Raw genomic sequence first — 16,885 nt, forward strand, 5'->3', positions numbered from 1 at the left:
GGCGGTTGATTCTGACGAGCATTTGGAAGTGCGACGTGTTCTTCCCGGCACTGGGGTGGAGTGTGAGAAGTTGAGTACTGTTATATATATATATATATATATATATATATATATATATATATATATATATATATATATATATATATATATATATATATGTGTGTGTGTGTATGAGTTTCTTCACCAGTGGTTTGTTGGGGTCGTCCCACCACAGTTTTCGTTTGCCTGTCCGCGGGAAGGTGGTAATTGCTTCTTGGTCGGGCCGTATTCATTCACACCTCGACTGGGTGATTTAGGGTCGGTGTCGAGAGTCTCTGTGGTTCGGAGTCTGTGCAGGCACCGCCCTTGCTACATCTTCTGGTTTTGAGTAACTCGGGGGAGGTGGCGGCTTGTAATGGAAGTTTTGGGGCTGATCTGCTAGGCCCCTGTAGACCACCAATATCTATTCCGTCTATTGTGATTTGGACCCCTTTACCACATGTCACCCCCTCACCGAGCTAAGGATTTTTTTATTTATTTTTTTTTTTGGGGGGGGGGGGACTGCCTTTAATGTGAAGGTTTGTGTGCTGGCTTATTCACATTTATCACAGGGAATTTTGTAGACGCCTGCTTTCTTCAGTTATAAATCGTCTTTAACGGATCCAACCAGGGTAGACGGAAGATAACCTTGATTTTGTTTTTCTTCAGTAATCTGCCTATTTTCGACAACACATTCCCGGTGTATGGAAGGAACGCAGTTGTGGCTCTGTGAATATGGCTCTGCATATATTGGCCAGACGACAAGAACTGAGACACCCGTCTGCGGCAATCGTCAAAATCGGCAGTAGCAGAGCACTGTATTTCTTTGGGACATTCAGCGAAATACAATGGAACAAAACTTTTAGCCCCGGTTTCCGGATTATGGGATTCTGTAATCAAAGAATCAGTGGAAATACGTCTTGCTGATAATCCTATAAATCGTGACAACAGCTTTCAGCTGGATAAAAATTGGAATCCTGTTATTAAAATCATACAACCACAGCGGAATCGACGGCGTCATTCGACACTCAATGACTAAATGATCTTTTACTTTCACCACCGAGGGCAGCACGTACAACTCGGCTATGCCGCGCGTGTCAACACCTGACGCATGCGCTTTAGGATGCCAGTACATTTCGCATGCGTGAGATTCGGCATAAATACCGCGACTGCATCTGGGCTCTTTAATAGTTGTGTACTCATCTGATGATGGCCGGACGTCTGTGGGCCGAAATATCGTGGCAGAATGCCGACGGGATCCGGCTGCATACCCGGAAATTATTAGAAAGAAATGTGTACTGTTGCTCGTTTTGTTACTTTCCCTATTCAATCAAGGAAAGGCTAATCTCTGCGACCCACCAATTTTGAAGAGCTTAGGTAAATTAGAACGATGTGCAGGTGAGAAACTGGATAGTGAAGCAGGGCACACCAATAAGGGGCAGTGTACCATGCAGTCCACCAGCCAACAGCGTCATTCAGCAGTGTCCGACTGCAGCATGCCCATTGGGGTGTGTGTATAATATTTATCATTCATTTTCACGTTAGTGTAGGCCATTGTGTATGAGTGACATAAAGTAAATGCCACATGTGTTATGTCAACAGACGACAGCAACCAAGTTTTTTTTATAGAGACTCGGAAGCACAAACAGTGGTCTGCTGTGTCGCTCACCAGGGTACCAAGAATCATATGCAGAAAGCATATTGCACACTTGCACACACACCTTCTTTTACACCACCATAGCTGCGGACCACTTAAAAGTAGCCGGGAAAGTGTTTGAGTTATCTTGCTACAGTTTAAAAAAATTATTTATACTAATCAGTCCCACACTGTAAGACTTCATTAAATCAAAGAAATAATGATTTCAGTTGCCTGCAGATGTACTTGCAGAGGAACGACCCTCTGCTAACTGGGTGTATGACCACGTGGTATAAGGCTTGCATTCTCATCACAGTCTGCTTCTGTTTACATATCATGAGTTGTAGTCCTTACAAATGTCTCTACAAGTAGATCCATATCATTTTACATAACCATTTCTCAGCCCCAACATCATTCCATGGCATTATCATGTGGGTGGCACGTGTCTAAAATAACCGCTAAGAGAAGAAATGATATGTATATTTCCATATGAAGACAAGGCTACTAGCTCTTTCATATTTTTGATTTATCGAAATTCTATCGACCACGCATACATAATGAGTGGCTCTATAGAAGATACACAGAATATAATACGTAATACGTGTTATAGGCAATAATCTCTAGGAGTTAGTATTTGTGTTTAATTTTATGAATTTCTATTAGAGTGTTTACTACTTAGATGTATATGATTTTCAGACCATCGGAGAAGTTATGTTAAGACCTTCTGTTGATTTTATGTGATTTTATCACATTCTCAAATCAGTATAAATGAGGCTAATTGTGCTTTGTTAAATCAGTGACATATTTGGTTTTCAAAGGTGTGAAAGGTTCCGGTTCTTGTGCATTGTTTTGATGACTGCTTTCTTTTGTTTAGTTAATATGTGCGATACCTTTTTTATTTCTCCTATTGCTAATAAATAAACAAAATATAGTTAATATAAAAGTAAAAAGTATAAACAGTACAAAATCCGTTATGTTTGGTTTAAAAAGTAGCTTCATCTTTCGACGAGAATAGTCATAAAAGTTTCGACCAAATATTTTTTCAACAGGTCGAGTTGTTCCATTAGAATACCACTCAAATATTTTATGTGATTAAGAATTTATGGTTCACCAAGAGTGTTGAGATATTTGCATTTATCAGTTATGGATAGAATTTACATGCAATTTGCTATTTTTTCGTCATTTTACTCTCTTAAGTGTTTACTTTTTGTTTTTCATGTAGTCTCAGATTTTCGGTTTAAGATTTCACCCTATTCGAGCCATGTCTTTACATTTCAATTTGTAAACTCCAGATCTTTGACAAAGAAAATGTATCACTAGTATTCTGAATCACGATTAGCTTGAATTACACTAAAATAAGAATGTGCTAGAAATCACACTTACACTACTGGCTATTAAAATTGCTGCACCAAGATGATGACGTGCTACATACGCGAAATTTAACCGACAGGAAGAAGATGCTGTGATATGCAAATGATTAGCTTTTCAGAGCATTCACACAAGGCTGGCGCCGGTGACGACACCTACAACGTGCTGACATCAGGAAAGTTTCTAACCGATTTCTCATACACAAACAGCAGTTAACCAGCGTTGACTGGTGAAACGTTGTTGTGATGCCTCGTGTAAGGAGGAGAAATGCGTACCATCACGTTTCCGACTTCGATAAAGGTCGGATTGTAGCCTATCGCGATTGCGGTTCATCCTATCGCACCAGTGCTGCTCGCGTCGGTCGAGATCCAACGACTGTTAGCAGAATATGGAATCTATGGGTTCAGAAGGGAAATACGGAACGCCATGGCGGATCCCAAAGGCCTCGTATCACTAGCAGTCGAGATGACAGGCATCTTATCCGCATGGCTGTAACGGATCGCGCAGCCACGTCTCGATCCCTGAGTCAATAGATAGGGACGTTTGCAAGACAACAACCATTTGCACGAACAGTGCGACGACGTTTGCAGCAACATGGACTATCAGCTCGGAGACCATGGCTGCGGTTACCCTTGACGCTGCTACAGTCCGGAACCGCGCGACCGCTACGGTCGCAGGTTCGAATCCTGCCTCGGGCATGGATGTGTGTGATGTCCTTCGGTTAGTTAGGTTTAAGTAGTTCTAAGTTCTAGGGGACTGATGACCTCAGAAGTTAAGTCCCACAGTGCTCAGAGCCATTTTGAACCCTTGACGCTGCATCACGGACAGGAGCGCGTGTGATGGTGTACTCAACGACGAACCTGGGTACACGAATGGCAAAACGTCATTTTTTCTGATGAATCCAGGTTCTCTTTACAGCATCATGATGGTCGCATCCGTGTTTGGCGACATCGCGGTGAACGCACATTGGAAGCGTGTATTCGTCATCGCCATATTGGCGCATCACCCGGCGTGATGGTATGTGGTGCCCTTGGTTACACGTCTACGTCACTTCTTGTTCGCATCGACGGCACTTTGATCAGTGGACGTTACATTTCAGATGTGTTACGACCCGTGGCTCTACCCTTCATTCGATCCCTGCGAAACCCTACATTTCAGTAGGATAATGTACGACCGCATGTTGCAGGTCCTGTACGGGCCTTTCTGGATACAGAAAATGTTCGACTGCTGCCCTGACCACCACATTCTCCAGATCTCTCACCAACTGAAAACGTCTGTTCAATGGTGACCGAGCAACTGGCTCGTCACAACACGCCAGTCACTACTGTTGATGAAGTGTGGTATCGTGTTGAAGCTGCATGGTCAGCTGTACCTGTACACACCATCTAAGCCCTGTTTGACTCAATGCCCAGGCGTATCAAGGCCATTATTACAGCCAGAGGTGGTTGTTCTGGATACTGATTTCTCAGGATCTACGAACCCAAATTGCGTGAAAATGTAATCACATGTCAGTTCTAGTATGATATATTTGTCTAGTGAATATCCGTTTATCATCTGCATTTCTTCTTGGTGTAGCAATTTTAATGGCCAGTGGTGTATTATAGGCTTAAAAATAAATTTCAAGTAAATGTTAATGAGTCTAAATCAAAATACACGAAATTATGAACACATACCAGCAATCATCAGCAACGGTGGCCACAGACTTCTGGTATGAGAAGTCACCCTCTTTCTTCCAACAGCCGTGTGACAGAGGGCGGAGGAGCGGATAGAGGTGCAGGCCTCTCTCTTTGCTTGGCGTGGGAAACTGCCTCTAAGAGGCGGAAGAATCAGCAACGATCAAGGGCATGAGGATGCATAAGGCGATGAAAACAGCTGCGTTAAAGACACATAACGTGTATCCACATGACATGTCGCCTGTAACTGAAAAGAAATGTGTCATGGTGTTCTCTCCATTGTCAAAAGATTCCGGATTAGTCCCACATTCGGATCTCTAGGAGGGGACTGCCAAGGGGGAGTTGACCATAAAAAAAAGACTGAATAATTAAGGAAAGGATAATGTTCCACTAGCCGGCGCGTGGAATGTCCGAAGTTTGAACGTGGTAGGGAAGCTAGAATATCTGAAAAGGGAAATGCTAACGCTCTTTTCAGTTATAGTGGTAGTCAGTGAAGTGAAATGGAAAAAAGACAAGGATTTCTGGTCCGATGAGTATACAGCAATATCAATACTGTGTAACGGGGGCAGGATTGTGTCATGAATAGGAAGGTAGGTTAGAGAGTGAGTTACTGTGCACAGTTCATGATAGAATTATTCTTATCCGAATCGACAGCAAACCATTACCGAAAACGATAGTCAGATATGCATGCCGACGTAGCAAACTGAAGATGAAGGAATGGAAAAAATCTTTGAGCGTACTGAACGGGTAATTCAGTACATAAAGGGAGATGAAACTCTAATAGTTATGGGTGACTGAAATGCGGTTGTAGGAGACGGAGCACCCGGGGAGAATACCGGTCTGGAAGTGTGAATGAGAAGGAGAAAGAAAAATTTATTTCTGTAATAAATTTTAGATTCTAATGGCGAATAATCCGTTCAAAAATCACAAGAGAAGGAGGTATACTTGGGAAAAGACCGGGAGGTACAGGAAGCTTTCAGTCAGAATACGTCATGGTCAGGCAGAGATTTCGAAATCAGATATTGGATTGTAAGGCTTACCCAGGAGCAGATACAGACTCAGATCACAAATTAGTTATGATGAAGAGTAGGATGAAATTTAATGGACTTGTCGGGAACAATCAGTGCGCAAAGAAGTGGGATATGGATGTATTATGGAATGAACCAATACGCTTGACGTTCTTTGAGGCTGTGGATACTGCGATTAGAAATTATTCAGTAGGCAGTTTAGTTGAAGAGGAATGGACATCTCTAGAAAGGGTAATCACAGAAGGTGGAGAGAAAAACTTAGGTAAGAGGAGGGTAATTATGAAGAAACAATGGGTAATAGAAGAAATACTTCAGTTGATCAACGAAAGAAGTAAGTACAAAATGTTCAGGGAAATTTAGGAACACAGAAATACAAGTAACTTAGCAATGAATTAAATAGGAAGTGCAGGGAAGCTAGGTCGAAATGGTTGCATGAAAAATGTGATAAATCGAAAAAGGAAATGATTGTTGGAAAGACTGATGCAGCATATAGAAAAGTCAAAACAACCTATGCTGAAACTAAAAGCAAGGATGGTAACATCAAGAGTGCAATGCAGAGCAGAGAGCGATTAGGTGAAAAGAGTACAGTGAGGGCCTGTAGGCGAGGGATGACTTATCTGATGACGTCATACAAGATGAAACAGGAGTCGATAGAGAAGAGATAGGGGATCCAGTATTAGAATCAGAACTTAGATGAACATTGGAAGACCTTAAATAGAAAGGGAAAAGAGGTAGATAACATTCCATAGGAATTTTTAAAACATTGGGGAAGTGGCAACAAAGCAAATAATTCATCTTGATGTGCAGAATGTATGAGACGATATACCATCAGCCTTTCGGGAAAACATCGTCCACACAATTCCGAGATTGCAAGACCCAGGAATTATCGTACAATCAGCTTAACAGCACATGCATCCAAGGTGCTGACAAGAAAAATATACATGAGAACGGAAAATTGAGAATCTGATAGATTACGATCATTTTGGCTGTAGGAAAGATAAATGCACCATGGAGGCAGTTCTGACGTTGCGGTTGATAATGTAAACAAGACTGAAGAAAAATCAAGACGCGTCATACGATTTGTTGACCTGGAGGAAAGCGCTCGAGAATGTAACACGGTGCAAGATGTTCGATATCCTGAAAAAAATAGGGGTAACCGATAGAGAAAGACACGTAATATACATTATGTACAAGAACCAAGAGAGAACAACAAGAGTGGATGACCAAAAACGAAGTGTTCAGATTAATTAGAGTGTGAAACAAGGATGCAGTCATTCGCCCCTAGTATTCAAGCTAGACATCGAAGATGCAATGACGGAAATAAACGAAAGGTTTAAAGGTGGGATTAAAATTCAATGTGGAAGTGAATAAATGTTAATATTTGCGGATGACACTGCTGCTCTGTGAAAGTGAAGGAGAATTACAGGACCTCTTGAATGGAATGAACAGTCTTACGAGAAGAGAATGTGGATTCAGAGTAAATCGAAGAAGGGCGAAAATGAGAAGCAGCAGAAATGAAAACAGCGAGAAACTTAACATCATAGTTGGTGATTACGAAGTAGATGAAGTTAAGAATTTCTGCTTCCTAGGCAACAAAATAACCCATGACGGATGGCAAAAAAGCAGACTGTAACTCGCAAAAAGGGCATTCCTGGCCGAGAGAAGTTCGCTAGTATCAAATATTGACCATATTTCGAGAAAGAAATTTCTGAATATGTAGTCTGAAGCACAGCATTGTATGGTAGTGAAAAACGAGAAAAGAAGAGAATCGAAGCATTTGGGTTTGGTGCTACCGAAGAATGTTGAAAATTAGGTTGATTAACAAGGTAAGGTATTAGTGCGTTCTCTAGAGCACCAGCGAGGAAAGGAATGTGTGTAAGACACTGACGAGAAGAAGGGATGGAATGATATGACATCCGTTAAGACGCGAGGGAGTGTCTTTCATGGTACTAGAGGGAGGTGTAGATGGTAAAAACTGTAGAGGAAGACAGAGATTGGGATATATCCAGTAAATAACTGAGGGCGTAGTTCGCAAGTGCTACTCCGAGACTAAGAGGTTTGCACAGGAGAGGAATTCGTGGCAGGGCCGCATCACGCATCAACGAATCAAAAGACTGGTGACTAAAAAAAAAAAAGAAAAAAAAAAAAAAGACAATTTCCCATAGCGTATAACCTACAACCTGCGTTGTAAATTATACCTTCAATTATACATTCACAGAATGTCTGACGACGATCATATGCTCCATACGGGTCTGCTAAATTAAAAATACAAATACAAAGCAGCCTGTCTTCTTATAAAGATAAAAATTATTAAGTATATGAACGCTGAAAGACACTATGAAACGTCCCCTTAGAAAAATTGTACACGACTATGCTTAAACTGACACACAAAGTTTTTAGCGCAACGCAATCTGACTTTCAATAATCCCTACAAGAGAATGGCCCTAACTAACTATAACCTATACCTTTCATGAATCACTTACCTCACAAAAATCTTCGTTACTCGAACTACTGCAATACAGCACGCGCCAATACTGCTAGCTAAATAAAGGATTCTAACTACTGAAGGCACTAACTACTGATAGGCATACTTAGCAAATGAAAGATTTTGATAGAGAACAAACAATGTATTTACCTTAATACTGTTCAAAAATCATAATATATATAGCAGTTCATGACATCCATTCTTACAAATGTACTGTTTCTGATGGACACACGTCCATCATCCGCTCTCAAAAATCCGCCATCTCAGTTCCCCACATCCACCACTGCTGGTGGCTCACCTCCAACTGCGCAACGCTACGCGCTGTCAACACCCAACTGCCCAACACTACAATAGCCAGCAACAATGCAAACCAGCCACAGACTGCACACAGCACAGCCAGTGATTTTCATACAGAGCGCTACGTGGCGTTACCAATATAAAAACCTAAACAGCCTACTTACAACACCTTCAAAACTATTTCCGAGATTACCACCCCCGCCGCCTCTGGTTTCGTTCATTTCATGTCAAAATGATCTAGGAGAAATTTGGGCATAATAGGACCCACTAATCTGTAAAATTAAATCCATCAACTTGGCAAAATATTACATCTACAAGTCAAATTCATTCAATTCCCAGTGTAGGTAGTTCGTTGACTCGAAGTTCCTAAATCAAATTCGTCTGATGTCACAGATCGTACTGTTTGAATAACGAGACAGCACAATAAGCCCAGGATACGTAGAGAGGGGCAGTGCGAGCCATGCCGCTCTCCCTACCGACCCACCTCGGTCCTCCACAGTGATTTTTGAAAGCGCTTGTGTTCCGTAACACAAACTAGAACAGAATGAGATTTGTGATGTTTAAAGGTTTGTGTATCGTAAATAACTAGAACTAGCACCAACTAGTAGAAAATGGAACTTGTGAAATTTGGATTCTCCATGTTAGCGTATGTTGAAACGTATTTCTCTGTATGATGCACCACTAATGCGGCGTACGGTATATACACTCCTGGAAATTGAAATAAGAACACCGTGAATTCATTGTCCCAGGAAGGGGAAACTTTATTGGCACATTCCTGGGGTCAGATACATCACATGATCACACTGACAGAACCACAGGCACATAGACACAGGCAACAGAGCATGCACAATGTCGGCACTAGTACAGTGTATATACACCTTTCGCAGCAATGCAGGCTGCTATTCTCCCATGGAGATGATCGTAGAGATGCTGGATGTAGTCCTGTGGAACGGCTTGCCATGCCATTTCCACCTGGCGCCTCAGTTGGACCAGCGTTCGTGCTGGACGTGCAGACCGCGTGAGACGACGCTTCATCCAGTCCCAAACATGCTCAATGGGGGACAGATCCGGAGATCTTGCTGGCCAGGGTAGTTGACTTACACCTTCTAGAGCACGTTGGGTGGCACGGGATACATGCGGACGTGCATTGTCCTGTTGGAACAGCAAGTTCCCTTGCCGGTCTAGGAATGGTAGAACGATGGGTTCGATGACGGTTTGGATGTACCGTGCACTATTCAGTGTCCCCTCGACGATCACCAGTGGTGTACGGCCAGTGTAGGAGATCGCTCCCCACACCATGATGCCGGGTGTTGGCCCTGTGTGCCTCGGTCGTATGCAGTCCTGATTGTGGCGCTCACCTGCACGGCGCCAAACACGCATACGACCATCATTGGCACCAAGGCAGAAGCGACTCTCATCGCTGAAGACGACACGTCTCCATTCGTCCCTCCATTCACGCCTGTCGCGACACCACTGGAGGCGGGCTGCACGATGTTGGGGCGTGAGCGGAAGACGGCCTAACGGTGTGCGGGACCGTAGCCCAGCTTCATGGAGACGGTTGCGAATGGTCCTCGCCGATACCCCAGGAGCAACAGTGTTCCTAATTTGCTGGAAAGTGGCGGTGCGGTCCCCTACGGCACTGCGTAGGATCCTACGGTCTTGGCGTGCATCCGTGCGTCGCTGCGGTCCGGTCCCAGGTCGACGGGCACGTGCACCTTCCGCCGACCACTGGCGACAACATCGATGTACTGTGGAGACCTCACGCCCCACGTGTTGGGCAATTCGGCGGTACGTCCACCCGGCCTCCCGCATGCCCACTATACGCCCTCGCTCAAAGTCCGTCAACTGCACATACGGTTCACGTCCACGCTGTCGCGGCATGCTACCAGTGTTAAAGACTGCGATGGAGCTCCGTATGCCACGGCAAACTGGCTGACACTGACGGCGGCGGTGCACAAATGCTGCGCAGCTAGCGCCATTCGACGGCCAACACCGCGGTTCCTGGTGTGTTCGCTGTGCCGTGCGTGTGATCATTGCTTGTACAGCCCTCTCGCAGTGTCCGGAGCAAGTATGGTGGGTCTGACACACCGGTGTCAATGTGTTCTTTTTTCCATTTCCAGGAGTGTAGTTTTCACGAATGGCACCAGTCTCCTGGAACTGTTGTCTTTACATTTGCCGATCCTAATTTTGTATCCTGATTAGAAAATAAAAATTGTCAATGAACTGAATCATGAGATGGAAACATCAGACGAAAATATTAAAAAGGTTCAAGTAGGAATCGACCAAATCCTAGAAATCATTAATTATGGACTTGAACATTATTTTTCTTATAAAACAAGATTAATCGTTACCAGATTCGTCTTGAGCGACGAGTTTCTTATGACAGGTCTTTCGCAGTGGCATGAAAATGAAGTTCCACCAATGCTCTACACATAATGAATAATAATGAAATCGTAAATGACTTGGCAGCCAGATGCGTAAAGCTCATTGAGGAGTATAAGAAATTATTTACCAAAACTGATAAACAAAAGCAGTAAGTGCTTCAAGTTGTATCCAAGCATCCCGTAAGTTCCCAGGGCATAGGGCATAACAAAGAGACTTCATTAAAGATTAAAGACATATAAAAGGAAACTCGTATCTTTTGTAAATACCCCGGACTTAGAGCATTGTGTTTAACTGGGGACCTAGAAACGACGGAGAAGCTTCGTCCCGCCGTAGCCCTCAGTGGTACGTAACCCCACAACAGGCTACAGCAGTCCACTCACCCCACCGCCGCCCCACACCGAACCCAGGGTTATTGTGCGGTTCGGCCCCCAGTGGACGCCTCCGGGAACCTCTCACACCAGACGAATGTAACACCAAATGTTTGCGTGGTAGAGTAATTATGGTGTACGCTTACGTGGAGACAGTGTTTGCGCAGGAATCGCCGACATAGTGTAACTGAGGCGGAATAAGGGGAACCAGCCCTCATTCGCCGAGGCAGATGGAAAACGACCTTAAAAACCATCCACAGACTGGCCGGTACACCGGACCTTGACACTAATCCGCTGGGCGGATTCGTGCCGGGGACCGGCACGCCTTCCCGTCCAGAAAGCAGTGCGTTAGAGCGCACCGCTAAGCGGGCGGGCTAACTTAAGTATTGCGTTGGATGGAATTTACTATGGAAACGAATGAAAAGTGGCCAGCCGCAATGGCTTGACGTTTTTCAAATTCACCGACAGGTAAAACAGCGGTATTGCGGAAGACATGTGGAATTCTGTTGCTCAGTCCTGACCCCACATCAGGACATTAGGTTATTTCTTCATTAAATCCTCTTCACCGTTGAAACTACCTTTATAAATCATGGAAAGCTGAATGTAACAAATATGCACTATTGGTCTGCTAGACATACGCACTGGGTGAAGCAAGTTGAACATCAAAGGCACTGGAGTTTGGTGTGGAATTAATTAAGTCTACGTGATTGATCCTTACTTCATTGATGAGAGCACATTTCTAGATATTGTAATATCCTCGAAACTACTAATCGCATTTTGTAGAATGAAACGCTGGTGAATTCGTCACTTCTATAACTATGATAATATTAGCAGAAAATTTGAAAAAGCGAATTGATGGCGATAGCTCTGTAATTAATATAGCTATGGAAAGAGACTGTACGTCATTTACTCAGAACTTTTTTTACATTTCTTAGGTGGAAGCAGCATTGTGATCTCTCAAACGGTCCAGGAAAACTCTTGAGATGAATATATCAGCTGAATCACTTTGGATACAAAAAATGTGGTCGCCGTTATACGTACCTACTTTGTGCGACTGTGTAGCAAATTAATTATTAACCTATTCAGGCGTGTGGTGCCCTTCATGCCAGTTTGACATTTGGTACATGCCGCCTTCATTGTTTTCCATTTTTAATGACCAACAGTGTACAACAAGAAAACCTACACCAGTAATATCCACGGATATCAGTCGGAATCTACATCTACATTTATACTCCGCAAGCCACCCAACGGTGTGTGGCGGAGGGCACTTCACATGCCACTGTAATTACCTCCCTTTCCTGTTCCAGTCGCGTATGGTACGCGGGAACAACGACTGCCGGAAAGCCTCCGTGCGCGTTCGAATCTCTCTAATTTTATATTCGTGATCTCCTCGGGAGGTGTAAGTAGGTGGAAGCAATATATTCGATGCCTCATCCAGAAATACACCCTCTCGAAACCTGGACAGCAAGCTATACCGCGATGCAGAGCGCCTCTCTTGCAGAGTCTGCCACTTGAGTTTGTTAAACATCTCCGTAACGCTATCACGCTTACCAAACTACCCTGTGACGAAACACGTCGCTCTTCTTTGGATCTTCTCTATCTCCTCTGTCAACCCGACCTGGTACGGATCCCACACTGATGAGCAATACTCAAGTATAGGTCAAACGACTGTTTTGTAAGCCACCTCCTTTGTTGATGGACTACATTTTCTAAGGACTCTCCCAATGAATCTCAACCTAGCACCCGCCTTACCAACAATTAATTTGATATGATCATTCCGCTTCAAATCGTTCCATACGCATACTCCCAGATATTTTACAGAAGTAACTGCTACCAGTGTTTGTTCTGCTATCATATAATCATACAATAAAGGATCCTTCTTTCTATGTATTCGCAATACATTACATTTGTCTATGTTAAGGGTCAGTTGCCACTCCCTGCACCAAATGCCTATCCGCTGCAGATCTTTCTGCATTTCGCTGCAATTTTCTAATGCTGCAACTTCTCTGTATACTATAGCATCGTCCGCGAAAAGCCGCATGGAACTTTCGACACTATCTACTAGGTCATTGATATATATTGTGAAGAGGTGGCACGACAGAGGTTACTTTAACGTCTGTAGACGTCTCTCCATTGAGAACAGCATGCTGTGTTCTGTTTATCAGAAAACTCTTCAATCCAGGCACACAGCTGGTATGATATTCCGTAGGCTCTTACTTTACCAGGCGACAGTGCGGAACTGTATCGAACGCCTTCCGCAAGTCAAGAAAAATAGCATCTACCTGGGAGTCTGTATCTAATATTTTCTGGGTCTCATGAACAAATGAAGCGAGTTGGGTCTCACACGACCGCTGTTTCCGGAATCCATGCTGATTCCTACAGAGTAGATTCTGGGTTTCCAGAAATGACATGATACGCGAGCAAAAACATGTTGTAAAATTCTACAACAGATCGATGTCGGAGATATAGACCTATAGTTTTGCGCATCTGCTCGACGACCCTTGTTGAAAACTGGAACTACGTGCGCTCTTTTCCAATCATTTGGAACCTTCCGTTGCTCTAGAGACTTGCGGTACACGGCTGTTAGAAGGGGGGCAAGTTCTTTCGCGTACTCCCTCCTGCAGTGCTAACCAACCGTCCAGTGAGAAACTAAACACAACACATCTTAAAGCGTGAAACAGGCTGTAATGGGGCTGAGTAATTTCAAAGTCCTAAAGCAAAAGGTCTCCCAGAACAGAAATAGACAGAATGCCCTAGACTTGTTCGGGCGACGTACCTGTATGAAGAAGAGCTTGGGTTTCCCGTCGAGGCTCGGGCAGCGCCTGGGAGCGAACGGCTGCCACAGCTCGCTGACGTGGTACTCGCGGTCTCTGGCGCTCAGCTGCCCGTCCCTCCCGCAGTGGGAGAGAACCGCCACTGCAACGCAGTCGCGACTGTCGTGGTCCTGCTCCGCCACTGCAACCACAAAACATTTTCGCTTGGATTGCTCGCAACAAATCACTGTGCGTATATCTTTACTTGTTAATCTTTTTGGTTGGCTCAGAGATTTTGCAACACACAGAAATATTTAAGAAAAGGAACCATGTGACAAAAGTAAATTTAAATTTACTTCGCAAACGAAACAAAAGAATTTCTGAACGTTTCGTACACAGGGTGGTCCATTGATAGTAACCGGGCCAAACATCTCACAAAATAAGCATCAAACGAAAAAACTACAAAGAAAGAAATTTGTCTACCTTGCAGGGGAAAAATGGTTGGCCCGCTAGATACGTCAAACGGATATCAACTGCGTTTTTTAAAAATAGGAACCCCCATTTTTATTACATATTCACGTAGTACGTTAAGAAATATGAATGTTTTACAGAATGAGAGCCGGCCGCGGTGGTCTAGCGGTTCTGGCGCTGCAGTCCGGAACCGCGGGACTGCTACGGTCGCAGGTTCGAATCCTGCCACGGGCATGGGTGTGTGTGATGTCCTTAGGTTAGTTAGGTTTAAGTAGTTCTAAGTTCTAGGGGACTTATGACCTAAGATGTTGAGTCCCATAGTGCTCAGAGCCATTTGAACCATTTTTTTGAACAGAATGAGATTTTCACTCTGCAGCGGAGTGTGCGCTGATATGAAACCTCCTGCACACCAAAGAACTGAGTGCCCGACCGAGACTCGAACTCGAGACCTTTGCCTTTCGCGGGCAAGTGCTCTACCATCTGAGCTACCGAAGCACGACTCACGCCCGGTACTCACAGCTTTACTTCTGCCAGTACCTAGCCTCCTACCTTCCAAACTTTACAGAAGCTCTCCTGCGAACCTTGCAGATCTACTGGCAGAACTGAAGCTGTGAGGACGGGGCGTGAGTCGTGCTTCGGTAGCTCAGATGGTAGAGCACTTGCCCGCGAAAGGCATAGGTCCCGAGTTCTAGTCTCGGTCGGGCACACAGTTTCGGTCTGCCAGGAGGTTTCATATCAGCGCACACTCCGCTGCAGAGTGAAAATCTCATTCTGGAAACATCCCCCAGGCTGTGGCTAAGCCATGTCTCCGCAATATCCTTTCTTTCAGGAGTACTAGTTCAGCAAGGTTCGCAGGAGAGCTTCTGTAAAGTTTGGAAGGTAGGAGAGGAGATACTGGCAGAAGTAAAGCTGTGAGTACCGGGCGTGAGTCGTGCTTCGAGAGCTCAGATGGTAGAGCACTTGCCCGCGAAAGGCAAAGGTCCCGAGTTCGGGTCTCGGTCGGGCACACAGTTTTGGTGTGCCAGGAGGTTTTATGAATGTTTTAGTTGGACCACTTTTTTCGCGTTGTGATAGATGGCGCTGTAATAGTCACAAAGATATGGCTCACAATTTTAGACGAACAGTTGGTAACAGGTAGCTTTTTAAAATTAAAATACAGAACGTAGGTACTTTTGAACATTCTATTTCGGTTGTTCCAATGTGATACATGTACCTTTGTGAACTTATCATTTCTGAGAACGCACGCTGTTAGAGCGTAATTACCCGTAAATACCACATTAATGCAATTAGTGCTCAAAATGATGTCCGTCAGCCTCAATGCATTTGGCAATATGTGTAACGACATTCCTCTCAACAGCGAGTAGTTCGCCTTCCGCAATGTTCGCACATGCATTGATAATGCGCTGACGCATGTTGTAAGGCGTTGTCGGTGGATCACAATAGCAAATATCCTTTCAACTTGAGACCTGAGTTTCTCCTGGCGTATACAACTTTCAAATAACTTCCGGGAATTCAGCCAGGTAACACTTTCAGCGACCGCCGATATTTCGGCGGGAGAACATCCCGCCATTTTCAAGGCAAACTGCAACGGACAGGCGGCGTACATGCAATCGGCGCTCCGACATATCGTGTATCCAAGCATCTTGCTTCTCTGTTGAGTCCACAAGTAGGACGGTGTGAACATCATATCAGGAACTCAGCTGATTTTTTACGTCGTTTGGAGGGACTGAGGCTGAATGACTCTGATATTTTAGTGAGTTTCGATGTGGTCTCTCTCTTCACTCGTGTTCCTCTGTCTGATACGTTGCGGTTAATTGAAGCCAGGTTTGGTGCTGATTTAACTAATCTCTTTAGGCATGTGTTGACATCCACTTACTTTTTATTTAATGACCAGTATTACGAGCAGACAGATGGAGTTGCGATGGGTAGTCCGTTGTCTCCTGTGATCGCAAATTTGTTTATGGAAGACTTCGAGGAACGTGCATTGGAGTCGGCGCCTTTAAAACCCGCCTGTTTATTTAGATACGTTGACGATACCTTCGTTGTTTGGCCTCACGGTAGGGAGAATTTGAATGTCTTTCTAGAACATCTGAACTCGATCCACCCGAACATTCGTTTTACGATGGAGGTGGAAGAGGATGGTTGCCTTCCCTTTCTCGACGTGTTGGTTAGGAGGAAGGATGATGGATCATTGGGACATGCAGTCTACAGGAAACGTACTCACACCGACTTGTACTTACAAGCTAACAGTTGTCACCATTCGGCTCAGCGTGAAGCGGTACTTCGTACCTTGGTACACAGGGCACATGTCGTTTCTGACGCTGAGACTTTGCCAGCTGAGCTGCCCCATCTTGAAGTTACATTTCGTCAAAAAGGTTGTAGTGATAGACAGATTGAACGTGC

The 16,885-nt window shown here is 44.3% G+C and overlaps 1 protein-coding gene across 1 annotated transcript in view; it reads right to left on the bottom strand.

Annotated features, from left to right (window-relative positions):
- The window catches only part of LOC124596990 (caspase-1-like), a 115,767-nt gene that overhangs the window by 43,925 nt on the left and 54,957 nt on the right, over nucleotides 1-16,885 (bottom strand). Inside the window, exon 4 of the mRNA XM_047135909.1 lies at nucleotides 14,035-14,213. Within this exon, the coding sequence (XP_046991865.1) occupies nucleotides 14,035-14,213 (179 nt within the window). The remainder of the gene's footprint in view (nucleotides 1-14,034; nucleotides 14,214-16,885) is intronic.

This window comes from Schistocerca americana, chromosome 1 (genome assembly GCF_021461395.2).
Source record: "Schistocerca americana isolate TAMUIC-IGC-003095 chromosome 1, iqSchAmer2.1, whole genome shotgun sequence".
NCBI classification, from domain to species: domain Eukaryota; kingdom Metazoa; phylum Arthropoda; class Insecta; order Orthoptera; family Acrididae; genus Schistocerca; species Schistocerca americana.